General features: G+C 52.3%; 2 protein-coding genes across 17 annotated transcripts in view; one reads left to right on the forward strand and one right to left on the reverse strand.

Annotated features, from left to right (window-relative positions):
- Positions 1–4,016, reverse strand: part of IL12RB1 (interleukin 12 receptor subunit beta 1) — a 32,155-nt gene extending 28,139 nt beyond the window's left edge. For 4 of the 8 annotated variants that reach the window (XR_014143994.1, XM_081815481.1, XM_081815487.1 and 1 more), the window contains exons 1-4: positions 3,415–4,015; positions 2,116–2,178; positions 1,214–1,328; positions 551–720 (exon numbers count right to left, since the gene is read on the reverse strand). Coding sequence is in view for 6 of the 8 variants with exons in the window: in XM_081815481.1 (XP_081671607.1) it covers positions 551–720; positions 1,214–1,328; positions 2,116–2,178; positions 3,415–3,622 (556 nt within the window). In the remaining 2 variants the exon portion in view is untranslated. Of the gene's footprint in view, positions 1–550; positions 721–1,213; positions 1,329–2,115; positions 2,179–3,414 lie in introns of all 8 variants that reach the window. The other 4 variants (XM_081815478.1, XM_031017126.2, XM_081815473.1 and 1 more) reach the window with 4 other exon arrangements.
- Positions 4,017–11,474: 7,458 nt separating this feature from the next.
- The window catches only part of MAST3 (microtubule associated serine/threonine kinase 3), a 38,797-nt gene continuing 34,872 nt past the window's right edge, over positions 11,475–15,399 (forward strand). For 8 of the 9 annotated variants that reach the window (XM_031017111.2, XM_031017116.2, XM_031017113.2 and 5 more), the window contains exon 1: positions 11,481–11,553. In XM_031017111.2, the coding sequence (XP_030872971.1) occupies positions 11,515–11,553 (39 nt within the window). In that variant the 5' untranslated portion in view covers positions 11,481–11,514. Of the gene's footprint in view, positions 11,554–15,399 lie in introns of all 9 variants that reach the window. The other variant, XM_031017121.2, reaches the window with a different exon arrangement.

The following is a 15,399-nucleotide window of genomic DNA, read 5'->3' on the forward strand; positions in this document are numbered from 1 at the left end:
GTTGGATCCTGTCTTCATCTTAAAATTTGATATTTTGTTCATCATGGATTTTTTGGCATTAGTTTTGATTTTTTTTAAAATATTGCTTTACAGAATTACTTATGTTGACTACTGAGTTTTTTGGCACCCCCTTACAATTTCGTGCCCAAGGCAGGTTCCTCCCCCACCTCACCCTAATTCCAGCCCGGAGCTGCAAACTTTGCTGGCCTCACTCATGTACCCTGTGACTCAGCGTAGCAGAGTAGGAGTGCAAATTCTAGATGTTATATGTACGTGGTTGCGTCGTGAAAACAGATATTGAAGACCCAAAAAGGTCCTGGCAGTATTACAGTTTCAGGGAGAAACCAGAAGCAACCGAAGTATCCAGCAGCTGGGGATTGGCGAGGGGACCGTGAAAAACTCTGCCATGTCCCGCAACAATGTCTGATGTGAAAATCGTTGGCATTATCAAGCCCCTGGCCCAAATCTGCACAGGTCTAGGCTCAGGAACCAGAGGCGTCTGTGGGTGAGGAAGGGGCAGCAGGGAGGAGGAGGAGAACAGGGTGCTGACCTGTGCTATGAAGCTTCAGGGTGATCTTAGGCGACTTCTGCGTCTGGTTCTCGGCTCGAGATTCCACCCAGAGCGTGACAAGTTGGAGCACAGCTACGCCGTCCTGGTCAGAGAACTGCAGGCTGGTGGCTGAGCCCGCAGCAAAGTAGCAGCAGTGCTCGGACTTGAGGCTGCGCGAGGGGAGTGTTGGTGCTGAGTTTGGGGTCCTAGGGACCCGCAGGGTGGCTCAGCAGCCCCAGCAGATGGTGCACATCACATCCCAGCATCTTCTTCTGCCCCTTTGACTCCCCCCTCCCCAGCCTGGGGACTCTATGGGGATCAGCCCTGCAACTGAGTGGTTTGGGGGACCCCAGAATCTTGCAAGATGGGCTGCCATAGGCGGAAGGAAGAAATGAATGAATGGATGGAAGGATGGACAAATGAGTGAGCAGGTGAGGAGGAAGGAAGGACTAGAAGGACCTTAATTGCCACCCAACCTGGATGCCCACCTATGCTGACAGCCCCCCCAAATAGAGTCCTCACCTTCCCTTCTCACATGAGACACTCAGCCTCCAGGAAGAGCAAGGACTCTGCTAAGATCACACTTCTGAGAGCAGGGGAATGGGGGCAGGAGCAAGTGCGGGATGATGTGTGAGGGTTTGGGGACTGGGGCAGGGTCCTCACCAGCACCTCAGGAAGTGGCTGACCCCAGCCGTGGGGCCCTCATACTTCCAGGAACATTCATAACCAGCGCTGACTATCCGGTAGCAGGTCAGGTCCTTGGGGCCTGAAGCCGAGCCTGGAGGAGATCCCAGAGGTTTGAGAATGGACCAAGAGTGGGGAGGGGGGCCCTCCTTGCTGGTGCGCGCTCAGGATGAATCTTTGTGACATTTAAGTAATCCGGTGTCAACCTCAGCCTCAGCCCACTCCCAGCACCCTCCCTGCGCCTTTGCCTCCTGTCTCCTGCCTTCTCCCCTGCTCCCCCTGCTCCACCCACACCAGCCTCCTCACCAGTCCTCAAACACACCGGGCTCACTCCCATCTCAGGGCCTTTGCACATGCTGTGCCAGCTGCCTGGAATGCTTTTCCCCCAGATCTTAACATTCCAGTTTCTCCTTCAGTGTCACCTCCTTGACCACCAGCCAGCCTGAAGCAGCCCCCTCCTCCATCCCCCACCTTCCTCTGTCTGGTTTCTCATAGCACATTCTGGTATGCTATCTGTGTGTTTGTTTGCCTTTTATCCACTTCCCACACTAGGCTGTGACCCCAGGAAGTCAGTTGGGCTTGCAGCTGATTCTTTCACACCTAGAACTGTGTCTGCACAGTAGGTGCTCGGTAAATAGTTCTTGCACAAGAGAATGGACGAAGTGCCTGCTCAGTGGCAGACCCTTGGTGGGGTCCCCCAGGACACCCGAGCTTGGTGAGGACAGGACAGTAGGCTGTCTGAAAGTAGGCTGACAGTAGGCTAGACCTCAGGTGGGCCTGAATCTTTGGCTGGGCAGGAGGGAGCTAAGAGAGGAGCTGCTAGGGAAGGATCAGTCAGAACGCAGCATGACCTCTCCCCACAACAGGGAACTGTCCCAGACCTGAGTCTGCATCCGGATACGGCGGGTCCTGAAAACAGCACCCACTGGTACTGCAGGCTTCAGCTGCAAAGACAACGAAGAGATAATGACATTCCCAGTCTTTCACTGCATGGGGAAGGGGCTCAGGCTGGGGGCTTGCCAAGCGACCATCCATCCACCCATCCGCTCTCCCATCTATGGATTCACCCACCCAGCCTCCCACCCATCCACACATCCAACCTTCCACCCATCCACCCATCGTGCATGCATGCATTCATCTGTCCTACTATCCATCCATCCATCCATCCATCCATCTATCCATCCACCCATCTACCCATCCATCCACCCTCTCATTCATCCACTCATCAACCTCTTAGGCTGCTCTTCCAAAGCAACCTAGGATCCCCTGTCCTCCTCCCAGTCTCTGGTCTCCAGCCCTGCCTGACCCCTGAGGGCCCTGAAACCTTGCTGATCCTCAGTTTACAGAGAGGGAAACTGAGGCACAGAGAGGCAAAGTAGTGGCCCAAGGTCACACAGCAGCAACAGCAGAGCTGGAATTAGAGGTCAAACCCAGTCATCTGCAGGGGTCTGGACTCCTTCCAATCCAATTCCATGAGATGGAGAGACAATATGTGCATATATTTAATATAATAATATAATATACACTATAAACATAATCAGTTATCATGTATATCAATTATCTACATACTTTTCCTTATCCTTTTCTTTTTCTTTTTTTAAAGATTTTGTTATTTATTTATTTATTTATTTTTAAAGATTTTATTTACCTATTTGAGAGAGAGAGCACAAGCAGGAGGAGCGGCAGGCAGCAGTAGAAAGAAGCAGGCTCCCTGCCGAGCAGGGAGCCTGATGTGGGACTCGATCCCAGGACCCTGGGATCATGATCTGAGCCAAAGGCAGATGTTTAATCGACTGAGCCAACCCAGGTGCCCTAAAAATTTTATTTATTCATTTGACAGAGAGAGAGAGCACAAGCAGGCCGAGTGGCAGGCAGAGGGAAAGGAAGAAGCAGGCTCCCCGCTGAGCAGGGAGCCCGATGCAGGGCTCGATCCCAGGACCCTGGGATCATGACCTGAGCGGACGGCAGACGCCCAACTGACTGAGCCACTCAGGCGGCCCTCCTTATCTTTTTCTTAGCATTTCTCACAGAACTCCCGGAAGTGGGAAAGATTCAGAGATTCAGCCCATTCCACAGAAGACAAAGTCGAGACCAGAACGCAGATGCTCAAGTCTGACCCTAGAAGCCAATCTCCCATTTGACAAGAGGGAAAGACTGAGGCACAGAGACACAGAACCTACCCCAGATCCCAGGTCCACAGCCCTCCACACACATGCCACCCAGCAAGAAGAGCCATGGTGTCAGGGTGGGGCACTCACCGCCTCGCCCTGGGAGCAGGAGCAGAAGGAGGGGGACCAGCCTGGCCCACGCCTGCTCCATTGAGCCCACGCAGTGGCCTGCAGGACCAGATGAACTTCTGCCAGCCACCCCGTCCTCGCCCCTGAACATGTTGAAGCTGAGTAAGAAAGAAGACTTAAAAGACTAAAAAAAAAAAAAAAAAAAGTTAGGTATCATGGCCCCTCCTGGCGCAAGTCAAACTGAAAGAGAAACCCAGGAAGTCAGCTCGGTGGTGGTGGCCTCATCCCGGCCACAAACCCACCCGTGGGGCAAGTCTGACCCAGGGCCACGGATCTGGGGGTCTATTCTGCTGGCCGAAGCCCTAGATGGACAGAAGGTGCCAGCCCCATGAGTAGCCTGTTGCTCTGAGCCCTTGCCTTGGTCTCCAGCCCTCTCTAGCTGACTTCTGAGACTTAGGTACCAAATGGGAGCCCGGTGTTCTCCTATGTCTGCGTTCACTCTCCCAACAAATCGTTATGAAGTGTTTGCTCTCCACTGCCCCCTCCCCAAATGCCCCCTTCCCCGTTTCCCAAACTCCAGCCCCAGGGCACCCTGGGTCCCAGCTCCTGAAGAGCCCCTTTGCTTCCTTCAGACTAAGCTTTGTCTCTTCTCTGCATCTGTTTCTTGGCATCTGGCTGTCTCAGTTTCTGAATCTTTCTCCCCATTTTCTACAAAGGCCCAAAATGTCCATGGAGAAGGACTGATTCATGCTACAAAGTGGATGAACCTCAAAAACGTCATGCTGAGTGAGAGAAGCGAGACACAACAGCTCACATGTTGTACGATCCCAGGTACATGAAATGTCAAGAACCGGCAAATTCAAAGAGACAGAAAGATGAGTGGTTGCCAGGGGGTGGCAGATGGGCATTGGGGAGTGACTGCTAATGGGAACGAGTGTCCCTTTGGGGTGATGAGAATGTTCTGGAACTGGACAGAGGTGATGGTTGCAGAACATAGTCAAAGTTCTAAATGCCACTGTATTGTAGCTTTTAAAATGGTTAATTTTATGTTATGTGATTTTCACCTGTAAGAAAATGTTCATGGAGCACAAGGGGACTGAGGAGCATGGTGGGGGTCTCTTCTGGAAGAGCATCTGGGGACTGGGGCCCAGGTGGGCTGGGAGGAAGCCCAGTCTCAGAGGAGCCCTGTCCCCGGGGGCAGCTGGGCCAGTCAGGGTCAGGCGCCCAGAAGGCCATGAGGTCAGAGCCATGGGAACAAAGAGGCAGTGTCCCAGGCCTGGCACAGTGGGGACGGGGACCCCGTGACCCTGCACAGAGCAGCCTTGACTGGGAGTAGGGCCCAGGCCAGGCCAGAGGGTGGAGTGGGCTGCAGGACTGATGTGTGAGGCCTGGGGGAAGGGCAGAGACGGAGAGAGAGAGACAGAGACAGAGATAGAGACAGAGACAGAGACAGAGACAGAGATAGAGAAACATAAAGAAAAATGGAAGAGATGGTTAGAGATAGGGCCAAACCCTTGGCCTCCTCTCGAGGATCCTGAGACCCCTACCCCAAGAGACACCATCTATGTGTCCCATTTCACAGATGGAGAAACTGAGCCCTGAAGTGCCCAGACCCCTCGAGTCCCCAGCTGCACATGAAGAGATGGATTCAGACAGAGGGCTCCCCCCTCCTCCCCAGCGAGGCTGAGCTTTGCATCTCGGGAGTAAGGCTCATGCCCCAGGGCTGCCCCACCACCAAGGTTGGCCCCTCCAGGTCTCAGCTACCCCATCTGCAAAATAGGCGATCGTGAGGATAAAGGAGGGCTGGGCTCCTGGCAGGTAATGCCCACCAGGCAGCCGGTATAATTAATCATTTTGGGGGGCCCCCAGTGGCCTTAGCAGCTCTTTCCCAGCCCCCTCCAAAGTCAGAGCAGCTACTGGAAAGACACTGAGGGAGGGAGAAAAATGGAGGAGGGGGCAGAGCTGGACACAGATGCCCCCAGCTCCTCGGCATCAGGGCCGGGTGCAGGGAGGGGCAGAGGCTGGGGATGTCCCAAGGGGGAGTTCAGAGGGATGCCCAGAGAAGGGGGCTCTTGAACTCGTTTATGGAAAGAGCATTCCTGGCTGAGGGCACAGCAGAAGCAAAAGTTCAGGGGATGCTTTGGGGAACATCAAGATGAACATGGCAGGTCTGGGGCTCCACAGGAGAGACGAAGGTGCTAAGGCAGCCAAGGACCTCAAGAGCCAGGTTGAAGGGCTGGGCTTTCTCCCAAGGGCACTGGGGAGCCATAGCAGGTGTGTGAGCAGGTGAGATGGTGTTTCTACCCTTATCAAAGTCGGGATCTGAAGCTTGCCCCGAGGTTCACTACACTTCACCTTCCCCATGCCAAATCTGCACACCCAGACTGGCCTGCCTGCCCCCCTACTCCAGGAAGCCAGTGGCCTACTTGCCCCCTACTCCCGGAAGCCCTCAGGGTGCCTTTATGGGCCCCTTCCTGCTGCCCCAGAAACCCAGCTGGGATATGCCCCTAGGGCTGCCCCACTTTCAGATGCTTCACTAGCTGAGGGGAGGGGGAGGCAGGAAGGACTGGGTTAAAAGGGGCCCCCGGAAATGGAAATCGTGACAGGAGGGACCACAGAATTTCCCCACCCCCTCGGTTTCCGTCTTTCTTCCAGGGTGAGTGACCTGTAGTCGGAGGAGGGCTGAGCTTCTTTCCAAGTGGCCACGAGACCCTAATGCCCCCGGAGGGCATCTAAGGAGAATGTTGAAGGGTAAATAGCAGTTTGCAAGGCAAAAATCTGTTAGTTTGTTTATCAAACACATTTGTAGGCATCATTCACCAATAAGAACATTTTTCATTCATTCAACCAGAACTTTCTGATGCCTCCAGAGGATCATTTGAGGATGTTTTATTTTTTTTTTTAAGATTTCAGTGAGAGAGGGAACACAAGCAGGGGGAGTGGGAGAGGGAGAAGTAGGCTGCCCACGGAGCAGGGAGCCCGATGCGGGGCTCGATCCCAGGACCCTGGGATCATGACCTGAGCCGAAGGCAGATGTTTAATGACTGAGCCACCCAGGCGCCCCGAAGATGTTTTAAAGAATGCACAGAAGGGGCACCTGGGTGGCTCAGTCGGTTGAGCATCTGACTCTTGATTTCGGCTCGGTGGTGATCTTGGGGTCGTGGAATCAAGCCCCATGCCCAGCTCTGCGCTGGGCATGGAGTCTTCTTGTCCCTCTCCCTCTGCTCCTCCCACTGCTCTCTCTCTCAGATAAATAAATAAATAAAATGTTAAAAAAAAAAATAAGAAAGGCGCCTGGGTGGCTCAGATGGTTAAGCATCTGCCTTCGGCTCAGGTCATGATCCTGGAGTCCCGGGATGGAGTCCCGCATCGGGCTCCCTGCTCGGCGGGGAGTCTGCTTCTCCTCCCTCTGACCCTCCTCCCTCTCCAGCTCTCTGTCTCTCGTTCTTTCTCTCAAATAAATAAATAAAATCTTAAAAAAAAAAAGAATACACAGTAGGTTGGGGCTCCTGGTTGGCTCAGTTGATTAAGCATCTGCCTTCTGCTCAGGTCATGATCCCAGGGTCCTGGGATCGAGCCCCACATTGGGCTCCCTGCTCCTCAGGAAGCCTGCTTCTCCCTCCCCCACTCCCCCTGCTTGTGTTCCCTCTCTCTCTATGTCTCTCTCTGTCAAATAAATAAATAAAATCTTTAAAAAAAATACACAGAAGGTTATCAAGAAAATAAACTCTCATATTCATTCAACAATCACACTCCCTGTTGCCCTGTAGAGACATTCGAAGAGGGTTTTGATGGATGCGTAGAAGTTCACAGGAAAAAATTTATTCATTCAGTAAGTGTTCTCTGATATTTCTCAAAGAAAAATTGAAGTGGGTTTTGAAGGATGCATAGGTGTTCACCATGGGAAAATTTCACTCATTGATTCACTCATTCATTCAGTCAGTCAGTAAATGTCCCTGTTGCCCATTGAAGGTGTCATCTTGGAAGTTCTATGTAGTTCTCCAGATGGAGCAGGGGCATTTGATACCTCTCTGGTGGCTCCCCCTCCGGCAGCTCCCCATTTGCCTGGTCCAACCACCTCTGGTCCAGGAAACCTGTCTATTCCTGGGATCCCAGCCCAAGTCCTCAAGGAAGACTGATTGGCTGAGCTTGAGTTACCTGTCCTCCATGAACCAATCACAGTGGCTGAGGTGGATGAACGTCTCTAGGGGCCCCTGGGTGGTTCAGATAGTTAAGCATCTGCCTTCGGCTCAGGTCATGATCTCTAGGTCCTGGGATCGAGCCCCACGTAGGGCTCCTGGCTCAGCGGGCAGTCTGCTTCTCCCTCTCCCTCTGCCTCCTGCTTGTGTTCCCTCTCTATCAAATGAATAAATAAAATCTTTAAAAAAAGAATGTCTCTAGGTCACATGTCCACCCCAGTTTGGACTCAAGGAGAACTTTTGGTCAGAACAAACCACAGATGAGCCATTGGTCACTCTAAGGTGTGAGCTTCCCATTGCTTGGGGTAGGCAAGCTACAGCCTGAAGTCCATTTATCAAAGGGTTGCCAGATAGAACATGCCCAATTAAATTAGAGTTTCGGATAAACAACACATAAGTTTTTAGCATATCCGTTTGCCAAAGATTGCATGGGACATACACTGGAAAAGTATTCATTGTTTATCTGAAATTAAACTTAACTGGGTGGCTGCACTAGTTTGCTAGGGTAGCCGCAACAAAGACACTGAGTAGCTTCAATAAGAAATGTATTTCCTGGGGCGCCTGGGTGGCTCAGTTGGTTAAGCGACTGCCTTCGGCTCAGGTCATGGTCCTGGAGTCCTGGGATCGAGTCCCGCATCAGGCTCCCTGCTCGGCGGGGAGTCTGCTTCTCCCTCTGACCCTCCTCCCTCTCCTGCTTTCTGTCTCTCATTCTCTCTCTCTCAAATAAATAAATAAAATCTTAAAAAAAAAAAAAAAAGAAATGTATTTCCTTACAGTTCTGGAGGCTAGGAGTCCGAGATCAAGATGCTGGCAGGTTTGGTTTCTTCTGCGGCTTTCTCCCTGGCTTGCAAATGGCGTCTTCCTATTATGTTCACATGATCTTCCCTCTGTGCGGGTCTGTGTCCTCATCTCTTCTTATAAAGACACCACATAATGGACTAGGATCCACCCAAATAACCTCATTTTCCCTTACTTACCTCTTTGAAGGTCCTATCTCTGGGGCACCTGGGTGGCTCAGTTGGTTAAGCGTCTGCCTTCGGTTCAGGTCACCATCTCAGGGTCCTGGGATCGAGCCCCGCATCGGGCTCCCTGCTCAGCGGGAAGTCTGCTTCTCCTACTCCCTCTGCCCGCCACCCACCCCCCGACTCGTGCTCTCTCTCCCAAATAAATACATAAATGCTTCTCCCTCTCCCTCTGCCCCACCCCCTTGTGCTCTCTCTCAAATAAATAAATAAAATATTTTTTTTAAAAAACCCATAAAGGCCCTATCTCCAAATATAGCCACATTCTGAAGTACGGATGGTGAGGATTTCAACATACAAGTTTTGGAAGAATGCTACTCAGCCCATGACAGCGGCTGCTTTGGACTCTGCCCATAACAGTCTGGCAGTTTTTGAAAAAGTCTGAAATAAAGAGTTACCCTATGAGCCAGGAATTCTACTCCTAAGTGTAAACCCAAGAGCACTGAAAGCATATGTCCACACAATAACTTGTGTGTGAATGTTCATAGCAGCACTATTCACAATAGCCAAAAAGTGGGAAAACTCAACTGTCCATTAACAGATGAATGAAGAAACAAGATGTGGTCCATCCACACAATGGAATGTTATTCAGCCAGAAGAAAGGAATGGAGCACTGATTCAAGCTATGACATGGATGAACCTTGAAAACGTACTGAGCGAAAGAAGCCAGACACAAAAGGCCAAGTGTTGTATGATTCCATGTATATGAAATGTCCAGAACAGACAAACCCATACAGACAGAAAGCAGATTGGTGGTTGCCAGGGGCTGGAGAGGGAGGATGGTGACTGCTCATGGGTAAAGGTTTTCTTTTAGGGTTGATGAAATGTTCTGGGATTAGATAGTGGTGATGATTACACAACTTTGAGAATATGTTAAAAACCACTGAATGGTATTCTTCTAAGAGGTACACTTTATTTTTATTTATTTTTACTTTTTATTAACATATAATGTATTACTTGTTTCAGGGGTACAGGTCTGTGATTCATCAGTCTTTTTCCTTTTTTTTTAAAGATTTTATTTATTTATTTATTTGACAGAGAGAGACACAGCGAGAGAGGGAACACAAGCAGGGAGAGTGGGAGAGGGAGAAGCAGGCTTCCCGTGGAGCAGGGAGTCCGAAGCGGGGCTGGAACCCAGGACCCTGGGATCATGACCTGAGCCGAAGGCAGATGCTTAACTGAGCCACCCAGGTACCCTTGTGATTCATCAGTCTTACACAATTCACAGTGCTCACCATAGCACATACCCTCCCCAGTGTCCATTATCCAGCCACCCCATCCCTCCTCTACTCCAGCAACCCTCAGTTTGTTTCCTGAGATTAAGAGTCTCTTATGGTGTGTCTCCCTCTCTGGTTTCGTCTTGTTTCATTTTTCCCTCCCTTCCCCTATGATCCTCTGTCTTGTTTCTCAAATTCCACATATCAGTGAGATTATATGACAATTGTCTTTCTCTGATTGACTTGTTTAGCTTAGCATAATACCCTCTAGTTCCATCCACGTCGTTGCAAATGGCAAGATTTCATTTTTTTGATGGCTGTATAATATTCCATTGTATACTACATACAATAGAATAAAAAGGTATATTTAAAATAAATAAATAAGGGGCGCCTGGGTGGCTCAGTCGTTAAGCGTCTGCCTTCGGCTCAGGTCATGATCCCAGGGTCCTGGGATCGAGCCCCGCATCGGGCTCCCTGCTCCGCGGGAAGCCTGCTTCTCCCTCTCCCACTCTCCCTGCTTGTGTTCCCTCTCTCGCTGTGTCTCTCTCTGTCAAATAAATAAAATCTTTAAAAATAAATTTAAAAAAATAAAAAGATGTATTTTATGGTGTGCAAATTATATGTCAATTTTAAAATGTGTATGCGAAAAACTAGTGTTGTCAGGGTGTCCTGTATGTTTATGTGCTCAATCTGGCCATTGTTATTTGGTAGGAGCCTGTAAGAACCTCAAAGGCAACAGGGCCCTCCCTAGGGTCTCCTCCAGCCTGAGAAGATACTGTAAGGCCTAGGTCCAACAGTGGGGTAGCCAAGGGAACCTGCCGCGGCAGAGACAGTGGGAGTCCCAGTGAAAGAGAGAACACAGATGTCGTCTTGGGACTTTGGGCTTTTCCCTGCCTCAGTTTCCCTTTTGCAAAGTGGAGCTGACCAATTATCAACAGATACCTGTGAAAGGTGGTCTTCATGAGGCACTTAGCCAGGTGCCCAGCTGGCTTGGCAAAAGCAGCCATCCTCAAAACAGAAACGGGCAACAACAGTGGCCACCTGTTCTTGTAAATAAAGTTTTATTGGGACTAGGGCCAGGATTAGGGTGAAACAAGAGAGGCAGTGTCATGTAAGGGCAGAGTCTGATACTGTCTTTATTTGAAATTGTGATGTTTAGTTCATCACACATCTTTTGCATTAGTTGAGATTCTTTATACTATCGTATTAAAATCTTGTGTCTCTTAATTACTGATATTTGTGGGCTCTCTTAAATTTTGAATGGAATACACCTCACCCTAGAACCAGCCCTGTTGTGTGCCCTGGGCACATTAATTAACTTCTAGGAGCCTCAGTTTCTTCATCTGCAAAATGGGGATGATAATGTTCTCATCTAGGAGGAGTCATTGAAAAAAAAAAAAGTTTTCATCTTTGCTGGGGGGTAGGGTGGGGCCTGGAAGGGCGGTCCGGCGATCCAATGGAGGCGGGGCCCTTCCAGGAGGGTTCCGAGGGAGGGGCGGGGCCAGGCCACATCAGCTGACCGGCTTGACCAATGGCGCGGGGCGGCGGGGCTTGGCAGGTTGGGGCGGGGCCGGGGGCAGGCCCGGCGGTGCGGACTAGCGGGCCATGGACGAGCCGAGCCTCCTGCGGCGCCGAGGGCTCCAGGTGAGGCCCCTGCGTGGGCGGGCGGAGGGCACAGCAGAGTAGACCTGGCCTGGGTGCCAGGGGCGGGGCTTCGGCGTCCGGAGAAACTGATGAGGAAGGCGGGGCGCGCGCTCCGGTCGCTCCTTCTGCCCACCCGTTTCTCAAAGCGCTTTTTGCCTGGAGGGAAGGGGATATACCCCGTTAGGCATATGGGGAAACTGAGGCTCCAAGCGCTAGCGTGGGAGAAGGGGACTGAGGGCTGCGCCCCTTCCCACCAGCTGCTCTAATAATAATATGGGCAACAGCAGTCTGCGCGCTCACCATATGTTCATCCTTGTATTAATGTTTTTACTAGTGATATATTAATATTAATTAATGTGTATTATTACCTGCCTCGTGCCTTTGCTGAGCCACCGCGCCTCAGCCTCAGATCACCCCTAAGGTGAGCCGGGGAAGGTTGGGGCTGTCCAGGCGCCCATCTGTCAGACAAGGAAACTGAGCCTCGAGTCTGGAAAAGTCACAAACTCCAGGTGGCCCAACAGGGATTCAGTCCGGCGGCCTTCAGTAGCTCTCTGTTGCACAGAGCACTGCCAATAGCTGCGGCAGTTTGGGGGGGAGGGGAGGGCGGGAACCACTTTTGCTTCTCCGGGCCTCAGTTTCCCCATTTGCCGTAAGGGCCCTCCTTTTCTGACCTCTGGCCCTGGATTTGTGTTTGGGAGGCCGAGTTACCAGGAGGTAAGAACAGGGGTGTCAGAATTCGAACCCACGCAGGGGGCCATGTGACCCCGGTGGGCAACTTCTTTGACCTTTCTGGGAATTAAGGTGATCTAGCCAGTTCCCTCTGGGGCTTAGACCACACCTTTAAGAAGCTCCCAGGTTGCAGGTCGGGAACCAGAGATGCATCATTTACCCAACAAACACGTATTGAGTGCCTGCTGTGTGCTCGGCAGGGGAGAGGCAGCGGTGTTGACCCTCTGAAACCGCTCCCCTGGATCTCCCAGCCTGTTGGGGCAAACAGACGCCTGAGCAGCGGGGACCCCAGGGAGTGGTCAGCTGCAGTGTGGGACGCTCAGGCACACTTGGAGAAGGCGCCTGAACCCAGCGTTGCTGGGTGGCCTTGCAGACGCGGGTGGCGAGGCAGGTGGGGGGTGGGTGTATGGGGAAATAGAAGCGTCTAAGGGAAGCTAATCTGAGGGAAGCTAAAACCTAGGAAGGACGGGGTGGGAGTTGGGTCAGGGAGGGCAGCGCCAGAGCTGCAGGGCAGAAACACCCCCACCACCCCACCACCCCTGCTCGGCGTGGCGGGGGGAGGGTCCCGAAAGGGGAAAGTCCGAGGCCAGAGGCAGCCGCGAGGGGCCTGGGCGTAGGGGAGGGGGCGGTGAGGAGTGGGGTGTTGTGGGGGGACAGGCCCCGCCCCGAGCCCCAGTTAGACTCAAGCCCCGCCCGCAGCCTCTTAAAATAGAGAAACTGCCATCGGGTAGGCGAATGGGGGCGCTGCTGACGTCAGGAAGTGGGGGCCTGTTCCGTGGGGGGGAGGCATCCGTATCCTGATGACGAGTCCCATGCTACACAAGGGGAAACTGAGGCTCAGAGAAGCGTAGCCACTGTTGAGGTGTCACAGCATGTAGGTGACAGAGTCAGGATTTGAACCCAGACAGGTCTGGCTCCCCCTCCAGACCAGCCCTGCACTAGCAGGCCTTACTCCATGGAGGCAGAGGGACAAGTAGGGACCGCCCAGGTGGGCGAGGGAATTCTGGGCAGAGGGTGCACAGCCTGTGCAAAGGCCCAGAAGCATGTAACTCTATGTGTTATATGGGAAAACTAGAAGCCATTTCTTAGCGCTAGAGCTGGGGCTGTGAGAGGGCACCGTCTGCTTCAGGAGCTTCCAGCCCTGATTTTGACGAGCTTAGGCTTTCCCCCTAGGGTGACTGGGAGCTATGGAAAGTGCTGGAGCAGGGGAGGACACAACCAGATCTGAGGGCTTTGAAAGACTCCTCTGGAGCCGGTGGAGGGCAGAGAGGGGGCCAGAAGCTAGGGAGGGGCCCGGAGTGAACGACGAAGTAGGAGACAATGAAAATACATATATATTTTTAGATTTTAAATAAATAAAATAAAATAAAATAAAATGGCCGGCTCTCTGCTCAGCGGGGAGCCTGCCTTTCCCTCTCCCTCTGCCTGCCGCTCCCCCTGCCTGTGCTCTCTCTCTCGCTGTCTCTCAAATAAATAAATAAAATCTAAATATCTTATTTAATTTAGAGAGAGAGCATGAGTGGGGGGAGGAACAGGGGGTGAGGGACAAGCCGACTTCGCACTGGAGCCGGATGCGGGGCTCAATCCCACCACCCAGAGGTGGTGACCTGAGCTAAAATCAAGAGTCAGAAACACTCAACCGACGGAGCCACCCAGGCACCCCAGACGATGAAAATAATTTTTGAAAATAATAGTATTAGTATAAATAACGGCTCACATTAACGGGCACCTACAAATGCTAACCACTGAACGTGCATTTAATTCTCCTAACAGCGCAAGAGATCAGTGCTATCATTAGCCTCCTTTTTCAGAGGGGGAAACTGAGGATCTGAGAGGGAGAGTAAGAGATTTGGAATTCTAGCCAGTCTGGCGCCTGTGGGTATCAAAATGTTGAGGGCCTCGGTTTGGGGCATTCGCTCTACAGTCCCTTAACTGGAGCTCTGTTAATGGGCCCAGAGAACCCCCACCCCCTGCCAAGCAGGTGGCAGCCTACTGGTCAGAGCCAATCCGATACTCTGGAGGCTAACCCTCGCCAAAGGTCAAAGAGTCAATTCATAAAAGCCTGAGGAAGCGGAGGGGACTCGGGTCAGTTGCTGACTGAGCAGTCCAGGCAACAGCTCTGGGCATGCTGGCCGGTCTGGTTGTGCCAATGTGGGACGCGCAGTTGGCTTGCGCTGGGAGGTGGTGAACAGGCCCTGGTCTGGCCCTCCGACCACCAGTTTGCCTTGGGCGAGAGCCGGCACCTGGGCCTTCCTGGGTTGGCTTAAGCTCCGTCTTCTGTGCAGTGTTTCTAGGTGCTAGTTCATGCAAACTTATTGCTACAGCTTCTATTCGTATTATTTTATCTTTATTTTTTATCATCTCCCGCTTGGACCTTTGCTTCACAAAGGACAGAATTTGAAAACCCCAGGTGCCCAAATCCAGGGGCAGTGAAGGTGGCCAAAGCTTGTGTCTGAACTTTGTCTCTGCTGCTGCTGGAGGGGTTCCCTTGAAGGTCCATCCTGCCTCCTCGTGGCCCACTTCCACTTATTCTCTTCCTCCCAAAAGCCCTCAGGCTGGTGCTATGGGGTCCCTGCTGACTTCTCTCTCCCTTCACTGCAGCTGCCAACTTCCCATGGAGCTTGGTGCCAACTGGGCTGAGTCCCACCTCCACCCTACAGATTCCCATTAGCCTGACACCCCCCTCTAGGAAGCCTCTTGGCTCCCCCCCCCCAGCCCCTTCTCTCCCCCCGGGTCCCCGCTAATGCCTCCAATATGGGGGTGTCCATTCCCTGCTCTGTCTTCTCCAGATTGGGGGTTCCTCGGGATGGAGCTGAGGCTTCTGGCTGGAAGGCAGCATTGCCCAGCCCAGCCAAGAACAGAAGAGGATGCCGTAAATATTATCTTTAAAGGGCAGTTCCAAGGGATTGGGCCCCCACCTACCCCAGTCTATGCGGGAGTCACTCCTTGGGGAACAGCCTGCAAAGAGGGGGCTGAAGGCGGAAGCAGATGGCTCTGGGAGCAGAGGGTCCGGGGGCGGTGCCGAGAGAGTTCCATGTGGCCCTAGCTTTCCACAGAGCCTTTGCAGGGGGCTGCCGACATTCCCTCTATTCTCTCTGCCACTTCACATCTTTTTGT

Source organism: Leptonychotes weddellii, chromosome 1 (assembly GCF_054177405.1).
Source record: "Leptonychotes weddellii isolate Sample4059 chromosome 1, ASM5417740v2, whole genome shotgun sequence".
NCBI classification, from domain to species: domain Eukaryota; kingdom Metazoa; phylum Chordata; class Mammalia; order Carnivora; family Phocidae; genus Leptonychotes; species Leptonychotes weddellii.